Genomic DNA, 21,590 nt, shown 5'->3' with positions numbered 1-21,590 from the left:
ACAAATTCTATCAAATGGATGATTATTTGATGCATTAACAAGAAGGAGGAATTGAACACCAGACTTCTTTAACTCAATTGTTATTACTTATTTGACACCTCTGACTTAAAACAAGAGAATAACGAATATATATATATACCCTTTTACCAAGCAACTGCGTGTTTATTTGAAACATCTTTTTTGTTAAAATTATATGTCCTGTCTTGTTGCCACGACATCAAGAAGAAGTTCACATTATTTGCAGTTAGAAGGAGTTACATAGGAGTTAAGACAAGATATCTACTTCAAAAAAAATAATCAAACGAACATAGAACTTGGGTATCACCAGTACCAACAAAAGAGAAAGATGAAAACTAACGGTTTATTTTATCAGTGTAAGGGAACAAAGGTTTTTTCATACCTGGAGGAAAAGCAACGGATGGGGGACAACATAGGATTGGGTCCAAAAACAGCATGGAGCAGGCGGTGTCTGGGTGGGGAGTGTCTTTTGGGAAAAATATTTTAATGCAAAGGTTCATTATTGAATTTTTTACAAAACAGAGACACAACGTTTTTCTCCTGTGCTCAAGAGTTTCCAGCTTGGTCTTTTTAGGAGTGAAAATGGTACCTTGGCTTCTTGGAAAATTATTTTCAGAGCTCTTTTCTGAATGGATTCTATTTTTTTCTGATTCACTCCGGGAGATGCCAAGATACCAAACTGGACAAGCATATCCATGACGCAGGCGGAGAAAGGAAGTATAGATCCTTAAAGAATGGGATGGGGGGAGAAGTTAAATTTATTCAAGAGCTTAAAGACACACATGGATGCATTAGCTCTATGGACAATATCTTTAATGTGGATATCCCACTTTAAATTAGAGGAAAATGTAACCCCCAGTAATTTAAAGGAAGACATCGAAATATCTGGAGGATAGGGTTGAGGAAAAGGGGTAAGGTTTTAAAGCAACCTATTGGCATTATCTTAGATTTAGAGGGGTTTACTCTCATGCCGAAGTTCGCAGCATCATCTGCAATACTGTTGAGTCGACAAAATGTTCGATTAGCAATCACCATCAACAAAGCACCGGGACACAAATGACGACCGGGACAATAATGACGACCGGGACCCAGGGAATAATAATGACGACCGCGACACTCAAAGAGAAATTACAGACTGGGACATCGGGACACAAATGACGACCGGGACACAGAAAAACAACAACAACGGGGACGCCGGGGGGCACAGGGGGATATATAAATGACGACGGGGACACAGGGAATGTTCCATTAGCAATCACCATCAACAAAGCTCAAGGGCAATCATTAGAATAATGAGGTATAGATCTGAATACAGATTGTTTTTCCCATGGACAATTATATGTTGCATGATCAAAAGTCGGTAAACATGACAATCTATTTATATGCACAGACAATGGGACAGCCAAGAATGTTGTATATTCGCAAGTTTTACATAGTTAAAATATATATATATATATATATATATATATATATATATATATATATATATATATATATATATATATATATATATATATATATATATATATATATCTATATTCACAGGTGGGACACAGGGACACAACTACAATGGCGCGTAACGACTTACGCGCGCGGGGGCTTGGGGGGGGGGGGGCTTGTCGCGAAGCGCCCCCACCAACTAGGTGTTGGGGTGGCGCAAGGCGCCACCCCAACAGCTAAGATATATATATATATATATATATATATATATATATATATATATATATATATATATATATATATATATATATATATATATATATATATATATCTATATATATATCTATATATATATATATATATATATATATATATATATATATATATATATATATATATATATATATATATATATATATATATATATATATATATATATATATATATATATATATATATATATGAAGCACAGGAAAATCTCTAGCTAGAAAAATACAACAACAAACATCATAGCAAATCATACATAAAATTACAAACAAAAATGAAACAAAAATAAAGTTCAAGACCAAAGATTGGAAGAGAGGAATAAGCAAGAATCACATCGAATTGCAGACAAAACTGATGCACAACAAAATCGCTCGTCAAAAGATAAAACAAAATTAGAATAGGATGAAGAAGGGCACAGTTTTACTACTAATGATAACTCACTGCAGCACCAAGCCACCTGAGGCCGACACAGCTACGCCCGCTCCTCTTCCAACCTAATCTATTCAAGGCCTCCTTCTTTACACCCTCCCATAAAGTTGCCATTGCCTTTAAATCTTTATTTATGACACCCTCCCAACCCAGACGAGGACGACATGCTTTACGTGTAGCCCCAGACGGTAGGCCAAAAAGGACAATTTTCGGCAATCTGTCATCTTTCATCCGCAGAACGTCGCCTAGCCATCTCAACCTTTCTTTCATCACAGCCCTAGAAAGTAGGATTGAACCAAATTTTTTTGTACAGCCTATTGTTAGAAATACAGTCAGTCAGCCGGGTACCCAGAACAATCAAAAAGAAGCTAGTAAAATGATTTCCAATTTGAAAGAGCCCCCTCCAAAGTTTATACAGCAGCCCCTTGCATAAAAACCTTATATGTTAATAATGGGCAACTAGTTTCAGTTATACTCCTTCCCTGAGGGTTATGGAGGGGGGATCCCCAGAGATGTAATTGCTGGATCTTTCTACAATGCTGAGCAAAAAGGCTATCGCAATGTTATAATATGATGTGTATGAGGAAATGACGGGCCTGGGGAGAGGGTTGATTGCTCACCAATCACTTTTGACTCTTAAAAAGGGTACTAGAACTTTCAATTTCCAATCACACAAACTTCTTTCAAAGTTTCTATGACAACTCCTTCTATACAAAGTACCTCGGTCAGAAAAAAAAAATCATACATTGTGCCCTCTTTGCTCTTCACTTTAATAGTGCTGCCTAAAGTTCCAATATTTTTGAAATATTAGGTCAAAGGTAGGCTAACATAGGTCTTGATTTTAACCCCGAAGAGGCTAAATAATGTTTTCAACTTGAAAAGCTTGCCTCAACCCTCTTCAATCCATCTATGAAGCTTCTGAGGTCAAAACTGGCAAGCAGATAATATTACTGGGACTCTCTATTGGGTCATCTCGTAATCTCTTAAACATACTCGTTAGCTGCTAGTATCCCATTTTCAGCACCCTATTTGCAGCATATGTGCTTTATCCATTAAAACATAACTTTGTCTCAATTGAGCAAAGTTTCAATCTCTATATAACACGACTGCAATGATCCACATTCTTTACTATGCACCCTTTTGGAAAATCTAAACTCAAACAGATAAAAAAGAATTAAGTCAGATTACTTAAAATTTGCCAAATACCTACTTTGCCTTCCTCCATGGACTCAAAATACAGAACTGATTAAACATTCAAACATCACAGAACCATATGTAGTAGTTGAGAAACAAAGTTGATATCATAATTCAAAAGCTCTTAAACACCAGTGGCACAATTTACTTCTACAAGGCATGTGATTTGTTTTATTTGTTGTAGCATGTATTTGTATATAATGTTGGGCTTATTTGTTAACTCCTTTGTTTTGCTGTGTTTTGTGATTTTTATTCCGTTTTTTCTTTTTGCTTTTTCTTTTTGTTCCATCATTATTTTTTGTTAATTTAACATGTTATCAATAGATTCATTCATTCATTGATTCTTGTTGTCTCTGACTATTGTTTAGTTTAAAAGTAATTGTCAGCTAGCCATTTTATCTTTGTTGTCCTTCTGATTCCATAATCAAAAAATAAGTAATAAGTGACTTTAAACTTTGGACTTTTTACAGTGAAATTGCAGAAGAAAAATGAGGAAGCTTCAGTCAAGAAACTAGCAATAATGTCAGTGCTCAAAGTGTTGGGGTAGTGGACATGAATTCCTTTATTTGTGACAATCTTTCAGAAACAAGCAAAACAATAAATAATAAAGTTAGAAATGAAAGGGCAGCCTGCATTCCCCAACCCATTACAAGTTCAAGTAGCAGTAGCAATTGAGAACCACTCTAAGACATTTCTATGATGCATCACAACCAACCAGCTCAGACTATTCTTGAGAGATATACAGCTTCCACTTCTATTGAAAGGGAATTCAGCGGACTTTTACTTTAAGACTTTAAAATGGATTACATACTCAAGAAGCTTAGATTCTTTGTTTACTTACTACTATTTTTTTAGTGGAGGCTAAAGGCTAGAAACGGGGCTTTCATTATAACAGGATTTTGTAAGTGGAAAGACAGTTCTGCTCTTTTAAGCAGCATGATGGTAGAGAAAGACAAAGAAATGGAATGTCAGCATAGGCAGAATGTATTATTATTGTTTATTGAAAACCACACTTCATACAAAAAGAAAATGACAGAACATGACAAAAAGTAACAAAATGACAAAATGACAATGACGAAAAAAAAGGAGAAGGAACAGAGCACTATGCAACTATGAAAGTACAACTAGAGTAGACAGAGTTGGTTCCATGAATGTTTTGAAGTCTTTTATTTGTGTTTTTCTATAATTTTATCAGCAGCTACATTTGGATCTGCTATATGAAGACTACTAATGAACTTTGAACTGCAGTTCCCCATTGGGTACCTCAGAAGGTATTTTGTGAATTAGGAGAAAATGGAGCAGATTTTCAATTTATCAGCATTTTTAAAAAATTTCAAAAAAAATTTCAAAACAGTTCAATGTAGAGGGTATGGGGGAGAGCAATAGTGCTGTAGAGCATTGCCAGATAGCAGCAATTGAAATGAAGCTTAGCAGAGACTATAGAAGTATATGAAGCTGATCTTTGGTGTTTGATGGGTTCTGTTAGGAGATGTTAAGTGTGAAAAATTATATTTCGAATGGAAATGCCAAGATAAACAATCCAGTCAGACAGGCAGATCATGGATTTTCACAATATCAACTCATTATAAAGTGGGCCTTTCCAGTTAAAAAGCAGTACATCAGACTTTTCAGCATCAAATTCAAGACCAGATTTTAAGTATTCTGTTTGTAGTTTTGGGGAAGTTTCAGAAATTTTGTACTAAGTTTAGTTGAGGTTAAAAATGTTATCAGCATGAGTGACTAAGGGGATATTAAGGCAAAACAGAATACAAGACATCAGACACTGGTCATGAGCTTTGAGTAAATAATTATTGAAAAAACAAGGTGAGTTAATAACACCTTTCCTGTTTCCTTTCTTAACTGATAAATTTCTACCACATGGCCTTGCCATTTCCTTTCTCTTAAGAGGGATTTTAAGTCAGACTCATAGCTTAGCATACATATTCCTTTGAGATCTGATGATTTATCCTCTTTTAGAAGCCCTTCAAAGCATAAGGTGGTGATTTGCCTAGGCAAGTTAACTACCTGTTCAAGAAGCATCAACCAGAGGATTTGCCACAATTGCAGGAGTATCTGCACATCCAATGCCATGTTGAAAGCCAAATTGATGTGGATGCTTGCAATATTTTGAACAGTATTTCATAAAGATTAGATAAACTGGTTGATACAGTTATGGGTTTGAAAGATATGCATTAATTTGAGTTTTTTTGGAATTGGAGAAGGATTTCCCACACAAAATGGTGACAGGACCAAACTTTGTGTAAAAACCATCTACAGTAGTAACATGAGATGTTTTAGAAGCATAGAACCACCATTTTTTATATGTAGAGCATGAATTCCATTCATACCTTGTGATAGCTTTGGCATAAGACACATAAAAGCATCAATCACAGACATGACAGAAACTTGTATAATCAGAGTCAGGGGATCCATTCAAAAATTAGTCAAGCTCTTCAACATATTTGTGTTCAAGTTGGGGGTCTGGTGGAGAGAATTCTCTGCCAGACCCCTAGATAAATGAGATAAATCAGGTCAACTCTGGACCAATCAGATAAAGAAACATCAGCAGTGGAAAGGGAAGCTTTGTGGATCCTTGGATAGAGCAAAAACCAAAAGGAAATGAGAGTTATCTTCGATTTTTTGGGCTATCTGTTCTACAAATTGCTTGTGGTGATTCTGATGCCCCTATCCAAACTTCTTCTTTGTTGCAACAGACATGAGTTAACAGGACCAGGCCATGGTTGGTTGCAACATCGAGAGATGTAGCCAAAACTTTGCTGAATCACATGATTGGGAAAGACATTGATCTTCCTGGTACTTAGCATTTCTAGATGGCAATGATTCAATGGAAGAGCACAAGATTCTGCATGTTGTAAACTGTAGCATATTTCTACTCAAGAAATATCGAGAAGAAAAGATTTTTCCTCAGTGGGCAGTGGTGAGTGCTTGATTAGTAGGACAAATAGTGCCTTAGTTTTGGAAAGGAGTGTAAAAACGCTATCCCAACACAGTTCAGTGTTGATTGACACCCAATTTTGTATGTATAATCAATTTGTGTTTTTTGTTTGTTTGGTGATTAGTAAGTATCTGAGAAGTTTTATTTGGTGAGACAGCAAACAAAATGGGCAGGTGATAAGATATTAAACAGTCATAAAGAACCTTTAGTTGAGAGACATCTAAAGATGAAGAAGCAACAACATGGTCTATGTTGGATATGGACAAGGTATTGTGAACGTATGTGAATCTTTGCCATTATCAGCAACATTCAAATGATTATCCAATATTTCACCAAACAGACCAGAGCAGGAAGATGGAAGAGTTAGGTTACAGTTAAAATCTACAAAATATCAGACATACAGAATTACTAGATATAATGCTTGAAGTGCTTCTACACAACTTTTCAGAGGCAAGAGCAAAAAGGCATTCAGATGTATAATTATGGTAATCAGTTGGCAGATCAACATTATATATAAACACATTATTAGCTTTAACAGTAAGAAAGAAAGCACAGAAATTTAAAAGCACCAAATGTACAGGAGAATTCAAGTAAGTCACAAGACCTCCCAATGGTCTACCCCCAGGACTATTTTGCTTAGCAGGAGTTGCATAGCAAGTGAGCTTATTTCTGGTATACAACAGACTAAGCTTATCTGAATCAAAACATACTCTTGTAAGCAAATCACATCAAGTTTTGACATGAACTCAGCATGAACTACAGACTTTTGAGCTAATCCATCATTATTGTTTCAAGTTAAGCACCTTAGTCTAACACAATGGCCAACCATGTGCCCTTTGACAACATGGATTAGGCTGAAACTTGGCTGGACAATTATTTGGACATTTCAAACTGTAACAGTTATGGCTCCAGCAGCCTTGCAAAACATACAGAACATACTAGCTCTACATGTGTTTGAATGGTCAGATACATGATTGGCAGAACCACATTGGTCAAAAACAGCACTTGATTGGCAATTCAATGCTAGGTGACCTACCTTGTAATACTTAAAGCATCAACCAGGAAGGGAGATAGCAATTAAAATGTGTTTTAATGGAACTGCAACCAGGAACTGCAATTTAAATGTGTGGGAAGTGCTAAACTGGCTTATATTTGTGCTTTTGGGGATTAATTGCTGAAGGCGAGAAAATTCTAAGGACTGCAGGCCTTGTTTAACAACAGCTGCAAAGACTGGCTCTCTCATAAAAGCACTTATAGATGGTTGAGTGGCTTTCACATTCTCCGCTAATTTCTAGCTGCTGATTTGGAGCATGCAATGATTCCCATTCATTATACAATTACTTCAGACCTTTAATGCCATTCAAAGCTTTTTGGCATATACTGTCAATAAACTGTTTATGGTCTTGGGTGTCCCAGATATCTTGTTGATAACCTTTTAGCACTACAGCATACAATGGCTTTATACTTTGCAAATGTAAGCAGCAAAGGTTGCTGCATTGTTAACTTTTATTTATTTTATTTAAGAATTAACGATGCTTCTTGACTACTATGGTCCCTGCGTTGGCCCTGCAGTGCATTCCTGCAGCGTGATTTGATCTCTGGATCCCATATTACCAAGCTAAGGTCAAATCCACTGCGCCACCACAGGACGCTGCATTGATAACTTGCATGTTATTTGAAGAGTTTACATTTAACAGCACATGGGTCATGACATCAATAAATCCATCTAGCTTACAGGAAATCTTGTTTGCTTTTGTAGCCATTGTAGCAGAGACAGCATTGCTAATTACAAAATGCAGTAGGCTATATTTTTCTTCTCTTTGAGGGCTGAGATGGGGAGCTTAACACATCTAAATAATTTTTTTTTGCCTTTGATATGACTGATGACTTGCCCCAGATATGAAAGTCTCTTTGCAGATAAGTTTGCATCAATAGTAAAGAAATTCACAGCAGAATTTTTTGTTTGTGCTTGCCTTTCAGTAATCAAGCATAACCCATGAACCATAGTCCAGGAGTGCTCTAGAGAAATGCATCACAAAACAAAAGGAGAGATTATACCAAAAGGTAACTGGAAAGGCTAATTTAAAATGCTGAGATACCAATGAGCAAGATAAGCAGAGGTTTCTGCTACCTATTCCCTGTAGGTTAAGGGGGACACCACTCTTAGCAGGTACAACAGTGCTTGCAACAGAAAACCTCCCCTCTTTTACTTGATTATTGGTGAAAATGGCAAAAATAATTAATCAGTCAAAATACTTTGGTAATAATTATCATAGGGTTGTCACTCACTATGTTAATACTGAGCAAGGATTTGTAATTCTTTTCTAAATATTACATAATCTAACAAGCTTCACTAGGATTAAAATTTACTGACAAGCTTACTGGTTTGATAATGTTAGTAAAATGTTAAATTTAAGACAAATAGGTTTGCTTTGAAATTCTGCCAACATGGGCAGAATTTAAGATAATAAGTATTAATACTTTGAGATGTGTAGTGAATGTCAGTCCAGGTCTCAAAAGATTCAAGAAAATAGAGATCATGTGAAATACATTTTTTTCTGTTATTTACTTCCTTTGCCACCAAGGTCTTGATTTAAGGTATCATGATGACTCAGGAACATCCACAAACCAGGGCAATTTTTTTTAACTGAGGGAAAAAATGTTTAAAGGCAACAAAAAGCTGAAGGCCAAGTTACAGTACCAATAAGGTCACTGTTGTAGGCATCAGTACCAAAACAACACAGTTTTGCTGATAAGGAAAGCCTTGTGGCAAAACATTATTTCAGAAGTAAATCAGCTACTTGCTATGCTATTCTTATTGACAAGACAAACAATGTTTCTAGTAAAGCACAATTATCAATCCTACTCAAGTATATTAAATAAAAAAGTTGTGGAGCACCCAATTGGCTGCTATCACATGCAAAAATTAGATGTCAAAAGCTTATCCATCTCAGTTTATGAAACTCAATGTTACAATTTGATTGTAGCCTATATTTGCTGTACTAGCCCTAGCCTCTGATATTTATGATGGCGAGGTAGCATGTGAAGCAAAAGGACTACTGAAAAAAAATCAACTTGACCTCTTTTGTCTCAACTTTGCACAAAGTGGAAAGTTTGCTAATTAATAGAGCACTTGCATAGATTTCTGGGACATCTATAAACACTAAACTAAAGAATAAATTTTTTCTCAAATGAAGCTGTCAGCTTGTGGAACTCCCTTAATGAAAAAATAATGACCTCTACCAGCAAAGACATGTTCAAGTCACCAGTGGACAGGGAGTGACTCAAGAAGCCATGGTGCACCTTTTGGGACACCACAGATAGTTAATTATCAATATTTAAGCTTGAAGACACAGGCTTTGTCCTATTGTGAGCAATTTTGATTTAAGGTAGGCTAGCCTACTTTAATTTAAAATGATAGTCCTAGGCTATATACAAAGCTAACATATAATAAAAATGATACCATTTTTGACATAATAGTCATTATTTAGACAAGGCATCCATCCCCCTTGACAAACCTATATCTGGCTGTAAAAATAGGCTATGGCCTATATGGGTAGCCTATTGTTGTTTCTATTGTTTGATCCAATGTAAAGCCAGGTATAGTGCATAAACTCAAAGATATTCTATTTAGCCTGATTGTAAGTGTTGAACATTAGATAAAAATAAAACAAATAACTAATAAAAACAAATATGAATAACAGTGGCAGGAAATACAATAGTCTACTCTGATTATTATAGCCAAAAACAGACTATGCTGTATATCCTAAGGCAAGAATTGTATTGACTAAATATTCTTTTTAGTTAGATATCCTATATATCCTAAGACTATACCTATATGTGGGATCATGAGGGAGCAGAGGGGGGAGGGGGTGAATGAACTGTTACAGATGTAACTTTAACCATGAGAAAGAGCATAAAATCAGAAATCTTAAAATTAGTCTTTTTCTTTTATTAAGTTTCCTTTTGAAAAGATATACAAATACATTTCTTAAATTTTGAAAAAAAAATATTGATGTGGCTTGAAGTTCTTTTCAATTAGCAGAACTTGCATTTTCAGAATTAAAGCCAGAGAAAAAGAAACTGATAACTGAAAATTAAGGTAAAATATTGTTTTGTTCAAATTCTAATGGGTATAGACCTATCATGTAGCAAATTCCAGAACCCTCTAGAGGGAGAAGGAGTGGAGGTAGGTTCTTCAAAATACCTTCAAGGACATACTGTAGACTGTTGAACTATTCATGAAAGTGTCATTTTCCCAACCTAACCCCTTTCCAAAATAGCCAAAAGTAGCTAAAGTCAAATTTTGCCAAAGCTACTACTCTACCAATTTACAAAATTTACATTTTATATCCTATCCTTGAAAATGTCCATTGTCTACCCTAGAATCTTCCCAAATCCTAGAAAGCCCATGATTTTCATCTCAATTCACTTTAAATGTGGTTTTTAATCTTTGATAAATCTCTTACTAACCTGCCAAAAAATAAAGAATTGTTGCCTTAAACCAACAATTTGAAGTAGATATATCACTGTTCATATTAGGCTATGGACTTACCAATAAAGTGAACATACCACTTGATGCCTTTTTTATGCTCTTTATGAATATAATAATCACCTATATTGCAAATTTGAACTTAAGCAGTATTTGAGCTTTGAAAAACAATGATTTTTCAATTAAAGTAGACTATGAGTTAGGTTGTAGGCTATTAAAGTAGGTTGTTTTTGACAAAATGATATGCTTTCTCATTTGTTTTTGACAAAGCAATACTATATTTTCTCATTGCCAAAATTATTTATAGTTAGGTTAGGTCAAAAGGTGCTTAAATTTAAATTTGAGACAGAAGTAATTGTTATATTTGTAAAGAGAAGGCTTTGAGCGGTAAGTTCACTTTATTGGCAAGTCAATAATATGGACAGAAATATATTTACCCAATTCAACCCTGAAATTTTCAGCTGGACTAAGGTATCCAATAAAATGCGACCTGAACACTATTTTACTTTGAAGATTTACCACGAAAAGCGTATATACCTTCCTTTCCAAGAGACTTTAGTAACATGATAGCTGGAGACGCTATTTTCTTTGGAATGATTCATCTTCACCTCCTTGACATATTTATCTTGTATTTCTTTTTTGAAACTGCATGAAAATTATAGACAGCGTTTAAAGTGGTAAAGACGAAGATTTGTTAGTCTTTTTGGCACCTTGGACGAATTTCGACGTTTTAACACTTGTGGTCAGGGGAATTCTGAATATATATAAACAATAAAATAAATAAGAATAACCCACATTACAAAACAAAACACCCTGCAATGATGGTCATAACTTTAGAACAAAACCAAAGCAAATGTTTATAATGAAACCATGGGTTCCTTTCCTCTGCAACAATCGGTGTATAAATGGGAATATTATAAAACGAAACTCCCAGTACTGATGGTAATAACTTTAGAACAAAACCAAAGTAAATTTTTATAACGAAACAATGGGTTCCTTTCCTCGGCATCAATCGGTGTATAACCCGATTATTGAATCGGATTTATGCACCGATTTTTGCAGAGGAAAGGAACCCATGGTTTCATTATATACATTTGCTTTGATTTCGTTCTAAAGTTATCACTATCAGTGCTGGGAGTTTTTTTATAATATTCCCATTCATATATCAATTGTTTCAGAGGAAAGAAACCCATGGTTTCATTATAAACATTTGCTTTGGTTTTGTCATAGAGTTATTACCATCAGTACTGGGAGTTTTGTTTTATAATATTCCCATTTACACGCCGATTATTGCAGAGGAAAGGAACCTATGGTTTCATTATTAACATTTGCTTTGGTTTTGTTCAAAAGTTATTACCATCAGTGCTGAGAGTTTTGTCTTATAATGTGAGTTGCTCTTTCTTATTTTATTGTTTACATTTTTTTCGTTGTGTTTTAGTTGTCGTGTTTTTTTTTTTGTGATGTCTAAACAAAAGTATTAAATTGTCGGTGTTAATTTCTTTCCGTTGAGAAAGGCTCCCAGAAGTAGGGCCGAAATACTCGGAGTACTTTTATTTTTTTTAAGTTAAAGTGTAGTTTTATATTTTATTTTTGTTCACTGTTTTGTTGAAATTAAACCCATTTTTTCTTTGCTTAATTTTTCGTAAATTTTTCGACCACTATTTTTCTTGAGTCTATCAGAAATACCTTGGTTTTAAGTGACCTTCGGCCTATTTTTGAAAAAGAAAAAGGGTATAAAAATCCTCTGTAAAAAAGAATAAAATCTAAGTGCTCATAGAATTATTTATTTTTGAAGTCCTATTTTCAAAATGGGCATCGATATCAATGGCCGTTTCAGCTTCCTGAAATTAAATATTAAATGTGAGATGGGTTATTTTTTTTTAATACAAACTTAACTAAAATGTGTAAATTTTCAAAACATACCGATCAATCGCTTAACGAAATACTGTGGTTGCATATCTCCTATCTTTAATTTTTCTCCCTCTGCACGTGATGCAGTATTATCAGATATTGACTAAAAACCTTAATATATCTTCATAGCAGAAATAACAAGACTAAAATGAGTGATTTAGAAGAGAAATGAGGTAACTATTAACATGTCAAGCATATTTTGTCCGAAGTAACGTAAATGGGTTTTTCAGACCTATTTGAGCTGGGACCTTTTGTTAAGTGAATCAACCAAATTACAAATCGCTTTGTGCGACAAAATTAACTTAAAAAGATTAAAAAGAAATCTAATTTTACATGCAATTGGACAAGAAATCGCAGTTAAAAGATCTAAAAGCTTCTATTTTGATCATGTATACGTTGACGCTTCTAATCTTTGATTCGGCTCGTTCCCTTGATTAATATGCAGCTGCTTAATCTTGTTTGTTACTTCGTCTTTTTTCCGCTTGACTGATAGCATTTTCGTTCCATGTGGCAAGAATCATTTTTGCGCTTATTTGAAATTTGCAACGCGATCCGTTAATTATTGAAAAGGAATATTGGAAATATTATTGAAATATCCCGAGATCCTAAGAAAAGAGAGGACGGTTAATCAAGCATCATCATTTTTATTAAAAGGTAATTTGAATCATTGTTCGCTTTGCTTAGTAGGTGGTAAGTGTAGGTCTAACTATTAGTCCGAGAAAAAATTGTTGAAACTGTTTTCCATTGAACTAAGTAGCCTAGTATAGTATAATAGTATAATCAGTTCCAAAAAAGTAACCAAATATATTAGCCTACTAATATCTTTGGTTACTTTTTTGGCACTGATTCCTGTTATAATGGCTGTTATCAAAATAACCCTTTTGCACACAGCCTCATCCTCTCTCATTGGTAAGGTTTATGGTATCAGTTAATTACTCCAATCGTTCTTAAGGAAACACCATAAATATCTGGAGGTTACTTTAAAACTTTGCAAAATACTTACTTGTATCTTTATTACTTACAGACCACTTAACATTAGGCTTAAACTATGTCACCTTTAATGTCCATAGTAGGCTAGGCTAATTGTTTAGTTTCATCACAAGCAGCCTAAACTCAAATTATGCTGCAAAACAGCATGATTTCCATACTAAAGCATTTAGAAATGCTAATTCTAGAAGCACATTTATTTAGCTGAGGGAAAAGTTGGGGTTGTACAATATGAATTAAATTATATCTTAAATACTAATTTCAGTCATTACTGGTAATTTCTGCAGAGTAGGAAGTCAAAAGATCATTAAAAAACTCACACATCCATTGATGTTAATATCCAAGATGGTTCACTTTCACTTTTGAACAAAACAAACATCCAATTTTGCTTACAGGTCGCATTACCTATAGAGCAAAGCATATTAGTTCATGAGTGCTGCAGGCAGCAGGGCAAGGTTTGTATTCTTATAGGTTGAATAAAGACATTGCCCTGCTGCCTGCTGAGCTCATGGACCAATAGGCTTTGCTCTATAGCTAATGTTACCTGTAAGCAAAATTGGAAATTGCACTGCCTACCTTCAAATCAATGGAACATAGATGTAATATTTAACTAATTGCTCTGATTTACTGGTTCAAATTTTGTCACTTTCCAATGTGACAACAGCTAGTATTAAAAGGGTTCAGAAACAAATGGCTAATTTAAATTTGAAAGTAAACCATTTTGGATATTAACATTAATGGAAGTGTGAACATTTTAATTATCTCTCAACTTCCTACTATACAGAAATTACCAGTGATGACTAGAATTTGTATTTTAAATATTATTTTATTCATATTTCAAAGGGATAGGGCAGACATTATTAACACATTCTGTATAATCAAAGGCATTGATAATATAAGTACATCACAGTTCTTCACATTTAATCAAAGAGTTTTTGGTAACAAACTGTAGTAAGGAGCAACCCGGCTCAATAGTAAACAAAACTCTAAAAAACAGAATTTTGATGCTAAAAGATACATCAAAAGAATTGGATTTTTATGCTGATTCTAAATATATAAGTTTCATCAAATTAAATCTTTGTCATCAAAAGTTATGAGCCTGAGAAAATTTGCCTTATTTTGGAAAAGAGGGGGAAACAAACCCCTAAAAGTCAAAGAATCTTAACGAAAATCACACAATCGCATTCAGCATATCAGAGAACCCCATAGAAAAAATTTCAAGCTTCTATCTACAAAAATGTGGAATTTTGTATTTTTTGCCAGAAGACAGATCACAGGTGCGTGTTTATTTGTTTTTTTTTTCGTTTTTTTCTTCCAGGGGTCATCATATTGACCAAGTGGTCCTAGAATCTTGCATGAGGGCTCATTCTAACGGAAATTAAAAGTTCTAGTGCCCTCTGTAAGTGACCAAAAAAATTGGAGGGCACCTAGGCCCCCTCCCACGCTCTTTTTTCCCAAAGTCAACAGATCAAAATTTGAGATAGCCATTTTGTTCCACATAGTCGAAAACCATAATAACTATGTCTTTGGAATGACTCACTCCCCCATAGTCCCTGGGGGGGGGGCTGCAAGTTACAAACTTTGACCAGTGTTTACATACAGTAAGGGTTATTGGGAAGTGTACAGATGTTTTCAGGGGGATTTTTTTGGTTTGGGGGTTGAGGAGAGGGGGCTATTTGGGAGGATCTTACCTTGGAGGAATATGTCATGGGGGAAGAGAAATTCAATGAAAAGGGCGCAGGATTTTCTAGCATTAATATAAAAAAAACAATGAAAAAATAAACATAAAAAAGTTTTTTCAACTGAAAGTAAGGAGTAGCATTAAAACTTAAAACGAACAGAAATTATTACGCATACGAGGGATTCTAAAAATACTTTAGCATAAAGAGCAAGGTATTTAGGAGGAGATAAATATCTTGCTCTTTATGCTAAGGTATTTTTAGTAATTTCAACTATTTATTCTACAGCCTTTCTGATTCAGGGGTCATTCATAGGCTAAAGAATTGGGACAAAACTTAAGATTTAGTGTAAAGAGTGAGGTATTAACGAGGGGACAAACCCCCTCATATACATAATAAAAAATATAAGAATATAAAAGTTTGTTACATAAGTTAATTCTTAAGTTATGTATATTTTTTACTTATAAAAAAAGAATTAATATGAAAATTTCATTTTAATAATTTATATGCAGAGAGCCAAAATCAAAAATGCATTAATTCAAAAACGTTCAGAAATTAAATATAAAAAAAACAGTTTTTTAAACTGAAAGTAAGGAATGACATTAAAACTTAAAACAAACAGAAATTACTCCATATATTAAATGGGTTGTCCCCTCTGCAATCCCTCGCTTTTTACGCTAAAGCTTTTAATTGTTTTAAAAAGTAGAATTGTGTCAAAGAGTCAAACTTTAATGTAAAGAGCAAGGGATTGCAAAGGGGACAACCTATTTCATATACAGAGTAATTTCTGTTTGTTTTAAGTTTTAATGTTGCTCCTTACTTTCAGTTTAAAAAACTAGTTTTTTTTTATTTAATGACACTAACAGGGCCCATTATCACCCACATAAATTGTACCCCTCACTTTTAAAAAGGAAAATAGGCCAACATTCATTTTATAGCAGGGTGTGGAAGCCAGGGAATGACCTTCCACCTAAAACATTTCTAACAGATGACATAAACAGATTCAAAACAAAACTAGCAGAAACAAATTTTCAAAGTAAATCATTTTTAAATAATTTATAGTATTATTTGTCAGTGTTTGTTGTAGTTGTTATTTTCATTGATTTGTATGTGTGTATTATGTTGTCAGTATTGTCATAGTTTCTATTTATTATGTTTAGTGTGACAAGCTTCAAAGCTTACTGTATTTGGTATTAACAAAATAATAAAATAAAATATTGTACAACCCCAACTTTTCCCTCAGCTTTAAAACCCTGCCCAGTTTATGCATTTTTATTTTGCTCCATGGAGGAGGAGAGTAAACCAGAAATGAATACACTTCTAGAATTAGCATTTCTAAGTACTATATTGTGATGAAACTATACTTTACCATATCCACAAATTGGTGAATGTCCAAAATTATGTCTTTGAGGAGGACAGCCCTCAGGGCAAGGGTTTAAGTTATGCCCTAGGATATATAAGGTTTTATAGAAGGTATTGTTGTAGAAACTTCAAAAAGAGTTTATTTGATTAGAAATTTAGAGGGCTAGTGTCCTTTTTAATAGTCAAAAGAGATTAGAGAGAAACTAACCCCCCCACATGCCCACCTTTTCCCCAAGCATATCTAGTCAAAATTTTGAGATAGCAGTTTTGTTCAGTGTTGTTGAAAGGTCTATAAATTATGTATTTGAGGATGACAACCCCCTAATGCCCTTGGCACAAGGGTTATAAATTGTGCCTTTGGGGCATATAAGGTTTTTTTTATAGAAAGGGTGGCAGCATAAACTTTGGAGGGGCTCACTCGATTGGTAATTAGAAATTATAGTACCCTTTTTAAGATTGTAAGCAATCTGAGGGTGGATACTCCCACATCTCATTTTTTCCCAATATGTATGTGGTAGAAATTTTGTGATGGCCATTTGTTGTTGTAGAAACTTCAAAAAAGGCTCATTTGATTAGAGATTGAAAGGTCATTTTTTGAGAGTTATTAGTGATTGAAGGGCAACAAGCATCCTCCCCCCTCCCATGCCCATCAATTCCCAAAACACATCTATTCAAAATTTTGAGATAGACATTTCGGTTTGGAAATTCTGTCTTTGAGGGTGAAACCCCCCTAGAGGAAAGGTTTGATTGTATAAACTCTAGAGGGGGCTCATTTAGTTGGAAACAATATGTTCTAGTTCCCTTTTTAAGAGTCAAGTGATAGGGAGCAGCCTCCCTTATGTTGTATTTTCCACTAATGCCTCCAATAAAATTTTGAGACTATCATTTGTTCAAAAATAGTCTAAAGATCATATCATAAAACCTTTATGCCTGAGGGGCATGTAAGGTCTCTATGGAAGGGATGGTTGTGTGAACTTTACAAGAGGCTCATTTGATTTCACATGTATAGTTCTAGTTTGCTTTTAAAAGTCAAATATAATGTTGAGGAACTATCCCCTTCCCTGACATCCTCTTTTGCCAATACACATTCAGTTGAAATTGTGAGAGATAGCCATTTTTTTTACCAGTAGTCCAAAAATCAAATAAAAATTTCTTTAGTGTAGACACAATCCCCCAGAGCCCATGGGCATGGGTTGTAAGTAGTGCCCAGGGCATAAAAAGTTTTTATTGAATTTTTGGCTATATAAATTTGGGATTGGATGGAATTCAGAAGTTTTACCCTACCTTAAATTGCATGCCCAGCAAGATAAGGTGGTGATGAGCCTCCTATGAAACATCTTGCTGGTGGTGTGACATGACTATTTTGTGGCATCCCATGGCAACAGGGGACTTGCAGCTTCTTTGTGTGACCTCTTGTTCTACTTGCAAGGGGTGATGAGAACACTTGACTTGAGAGGTCTTTTTCTAGCAGTTTGTGAGTGGCAATTGCATCTCCTCTCTTCCTTCTATAGACTAGGGTGGGGAGTTTGAGGGATACAAGGCATTCCTCATACAGCTTATCTTGTATATCTGGTATGAACTTTGTTGCTTGCCTTTGGATACTCTGGAGTGCTTTAATGTTCATTTTGTAATGGAGAGATGCTAGGGTCATTCCAAATTCAAGGTGTGGATGTATAACAGCTGTGTACAGTTTTGTAACCACACATGGCTTCCTGGTGGTAAACATTCTTTCTATGAGCCCTAGAGCTCAGTTTGCTTTAGCAACTTCAGCTTGTGTGTGGCTGTGAAACTTGTGTTTGTCATCAACAATAACCCCCAGGTCTTTTTCCTCACTAACAGCCTCAAGCAGGTCATTTCCAATATAGTAAGGTCATCTAGTATTGTCATGTCCAAGACGCAGGACTTTGCATTTTGACACGTTGAACTGCAAACCCCACTTGGATGACCATCTAGATAGTTGATCTAAATCTCCTTGCATTGTTGAGGAATTGGGGCTAATTTTGGCCTGTCCTAAGAGCTTGCAATTGTCTGCATATAGTGTCAGTGGGTTTTCCAGGTGGGCTGTACAGTTGTTAATATGTATGTTGAACAGCATGGACCCCAGGATTGTTCCCTGTGGGAATCCACTAATGACAGGAATTTCATCAGAATAAATACTCTTACTGGTGGCATAATAAACTACTACCCTCTGAGTTCTTCCAGTAAGAAAGGCTTTAATCCAGGCAACTATATCCTCATGCACCCTATATAATAATAATAATAATAATTTATTTTTGACCCGCTACAAAAAATCAAAGCGGAGTACCAATAAAAGAAACAAAACAAACACTACACAAAACAAAAAAACAAGAAACTAAAGCAAACGAGTAAGGCCCCTGTGGGTGGGCAGATACTTATAAGTAGACTGGGGTATTTTGCCACCAAGCTCTGTGAGCTTCGACCCAATATCCGGGAAACTATAAATAGATATGAGGCTCCTATTCCTATACCATGGAGGCAGATACAATAGAAAATGGGAAAAACGGAAGTAATAAGAATGAATTGAACTGATATCTTTTTTTATGAAAAATAGGGTAAATACCAGAAAGAAACAAAACCGAATGATCTGTAAAAACCGAGTATAATTTAACAAGAGACTTTCTATTGTATCTACCTCGGTTAGCAACAGTTTTAGAGTAACTTAATTGGATTTTCTTCTTGCAATCAGCAACAGTGAGAGTCCGTAAGGATTTTAGAGTTTTACTAACGTTAATTCCCAGCCACCGAAATGAAGAAACCGACAGGATAGAAAAAGATCCATAGATTAGAGTAGTGATATTGCTATTAAATGAAAGATATTCACACTTTGAAAGATTAAGAGAAAGTCCAATTGCATGAAGTTTAGATGCTACTGTTGAAACAGACAAAGAGAGCCCTTTTTTAGTCCTACTGATCAAAAGAATATCATCCGCATTGGCAAGATAAGAAATATTTACAGAATTGAGGATGCAAGTAGGTGGAATAGAGGAAAGGGCAGATGATATACAAAGTTTGAAAATAGAGGGGGAGAGGACAGCACCTTGCCGGACCCCACGTCGTATTGGAATTTTACTATCTGAAACCCTCATATCCGTTTTAATCCGGAAAAAAGAATTTGAATACCAATATCTAAGAAGAAAAATTACCGATATGTTGATACCGTGACTAAAAAGGGAAAAGATAGCTTGGGAATGCGTAACAGTGTCAAAGGCTTTGGAGAGATCCAAAGCACATAAATGTAACTCGAATTCCTTTTTAGTAGCCTCAGTAAGAACATTAGCCAAAACTCGATGAGCCTGCTGGCAACCTACCCCAGCTGAAAACCCAATCTGATTTTCACCAAAATATGCTGAAGAATTAACTGATGGCAGGAGAAGATACTCTAACATTTTGCTTATATTGCAGGAAACCGTTATAGGCCTGTAAGATGCACACTCAGTCAGAATCTTTCCTCTTTTCAGGATTGAAGTAACTGTTCCACACAAAAAACTTTCAGGCACAACCGAGGTGCATAAGCACATTTGAAACAGAAGTTGTAAATGTTGGACTACAGCTGGACAATCAACATTTAGGTGTTTCACACTTATACCATCACAATCAATAGAGCTAGACTTAAGCTTCTTTATAGCTTGTGCCACCAAAACTAAATTAACTGGGAGGATTTGGTTCTGGCGGAATGATATGGGAAGCGCAGAAATAAGAAACCTCATAAAAGTAGCATGAACAAAATGGTTTATAGTGTTGAAAATCAGGTCGTAATATTTGCACCAAGCAGCAGGACTAATTGGGCTACTCGTTGACGAAGAGTCATCGATTTTATTTGAATTTACCACATTTTTCCAATCGAAATTACTTGACGGGAAATTGCAAATTTTAGATTTTTTAGACCGTAAATACTTTTTATACTCTAATTTAGTTTTCTGTTTAAGCTGAAACACTACACCGCTACGTGGTCGTTCGCAAGAAACCCAAATACATAGCCAAAATTTGGCTTTATTTTTCACTGATTTTAGACCCGGATCCCAAGACCATTCAGGCTTCCGCGTATTAAATTTAACACATTCTTCGGGAACAGCCACCCTCTCAGCTTCCTTCATGCATGATATAATATCAAAATAATATTTATTCAGAAAATTCTTATCATTTACAAATTTAGATCCAACCTGAAGTAGCTGAAAAGGAACTTTTATCCTAGACAAAAAAGCTGTAAGGGTAGAAATATAAAGAGCCCAATTAGCCTTATTCCAATTTCGTCTGATAAACCATCTGCGATTCCCACGTCTATTAGAACTATCTTGCGACAGAGAAATACTAAGCATGAAGGAAATTGGTAGGTGGTCTATATCGCTTTCTATTTCATGTACAGAAACAGTCAAAACAGATAAATTGGGAGAGCAATGAACATGATCAATATTAGTAAGGCTCCCAGAATGATGGATGTAAGAAAACGGACGATTCTTATCCACTAGCTTAAACTCAGATAAAGACTCGAAAACCATATCAGACCGAATATTTGAATTCAGTAAATCAGCATTAAAATCCCTGGCGACAACAAATTGATAACCAAGAGATGATGCGGATTAAACACTACATGTCTTGGCAAACTTATTCAGTGATTGAACCGACTTACGATCACAAGGAAAGTACACGTTAATAAGTATTAAATCGGCAATTCGCACGGCCAAGAGGTTTTCGTCACTATAGAACAGCACAGGCGTCGTGGATGAAAAGGAGCTACGTCTCAGTATACAGGCGAGGCCTCCGGAAGGTCTACCAAACGTAGATCTTGCAGCACTCACAAAAGTAATATGGTTTGCACTCCGTTTCAACAAGTTGG

At 35.2% G+C, this 21,590-nt stretch overlaps 3 protein-coding genes across 4 annotated transcripts in view; 1 reads left to right on the top strand and 2 right to left on the bottom strand.

Moving 5' to 3' along the window:
- LOC136028322 (dnaJ homolog subfamily C member 13-like) overlaps nucleotides 1-11,446 on the bottom strand; it is a 227,470-nt gene extending 216,024 nt beyond the window's left edge. The window contains exon 1 of the mRNA XM_065706093.1: nucleotides 11,334-11,446. Within this exon, the coding sequence (XP_065562165.1) occupies nucleotides 11,334-11,398 (65 nt within the window). The 5' untranslated portion in view covers nucleotides 11,399-11,446. The remainder of the gene's footprint in view (nucleotides 1-11,333) is intronic.
- A 1,779-nt stretch (nucleotides 11,447-13,225) lies between these two features.
- The window catches only part of LOC136028321 (uncharacterized protein F21D5.5-like), a 66,891-nt gene continuing 58,526 nt past the window's right edge, over nucleotides 13,226-21,590 (top strand). For both annotated transcript variants that reach the window (XM_065706092.1, XM_065706091.1), the window contains exon 1: nucleotides 13,226-13,361. The gene's annotated coding sequence lies outside the window, so the exon portion shown is untranslated. The remainder of the gene's footprint in view (nucleotides 13,362-21,590) is intronic.
- Nucleotides 18,606-21,252, bottom strand: LOC136028543 (uncharacterized). The gene is made up of 2 exons (XM_065706391.1): nucleotides 19,877-21,252; nucleotides 18,606-18,978 (listed from the first exon to the last, which is right to left on the bottom strand). Exons 1-2 carry the CDS (start codon nucleotides 21,250-21,252, stop codon nucleotides 18,606-18,608), a joined length of 1,749 nt encoding a protein of 582 aa, XP_065562463.1.

This window comes from Artemia franciscana, chromosome 6 (genome assembly GCF_032884065.1).
Source record: "Artemia franciscana chromosome 6, ASM3288406v1, whole genome shotgun sequence".
NCBI lineage: Eukaryota > Metazoa > Arthropoda > Branchiopoda > Anostraca > Artemiidae > Artemia > Artemia franciscana.
This window is presented reverse-complemented; position numbering and strand designations above follow the sequence as displayed.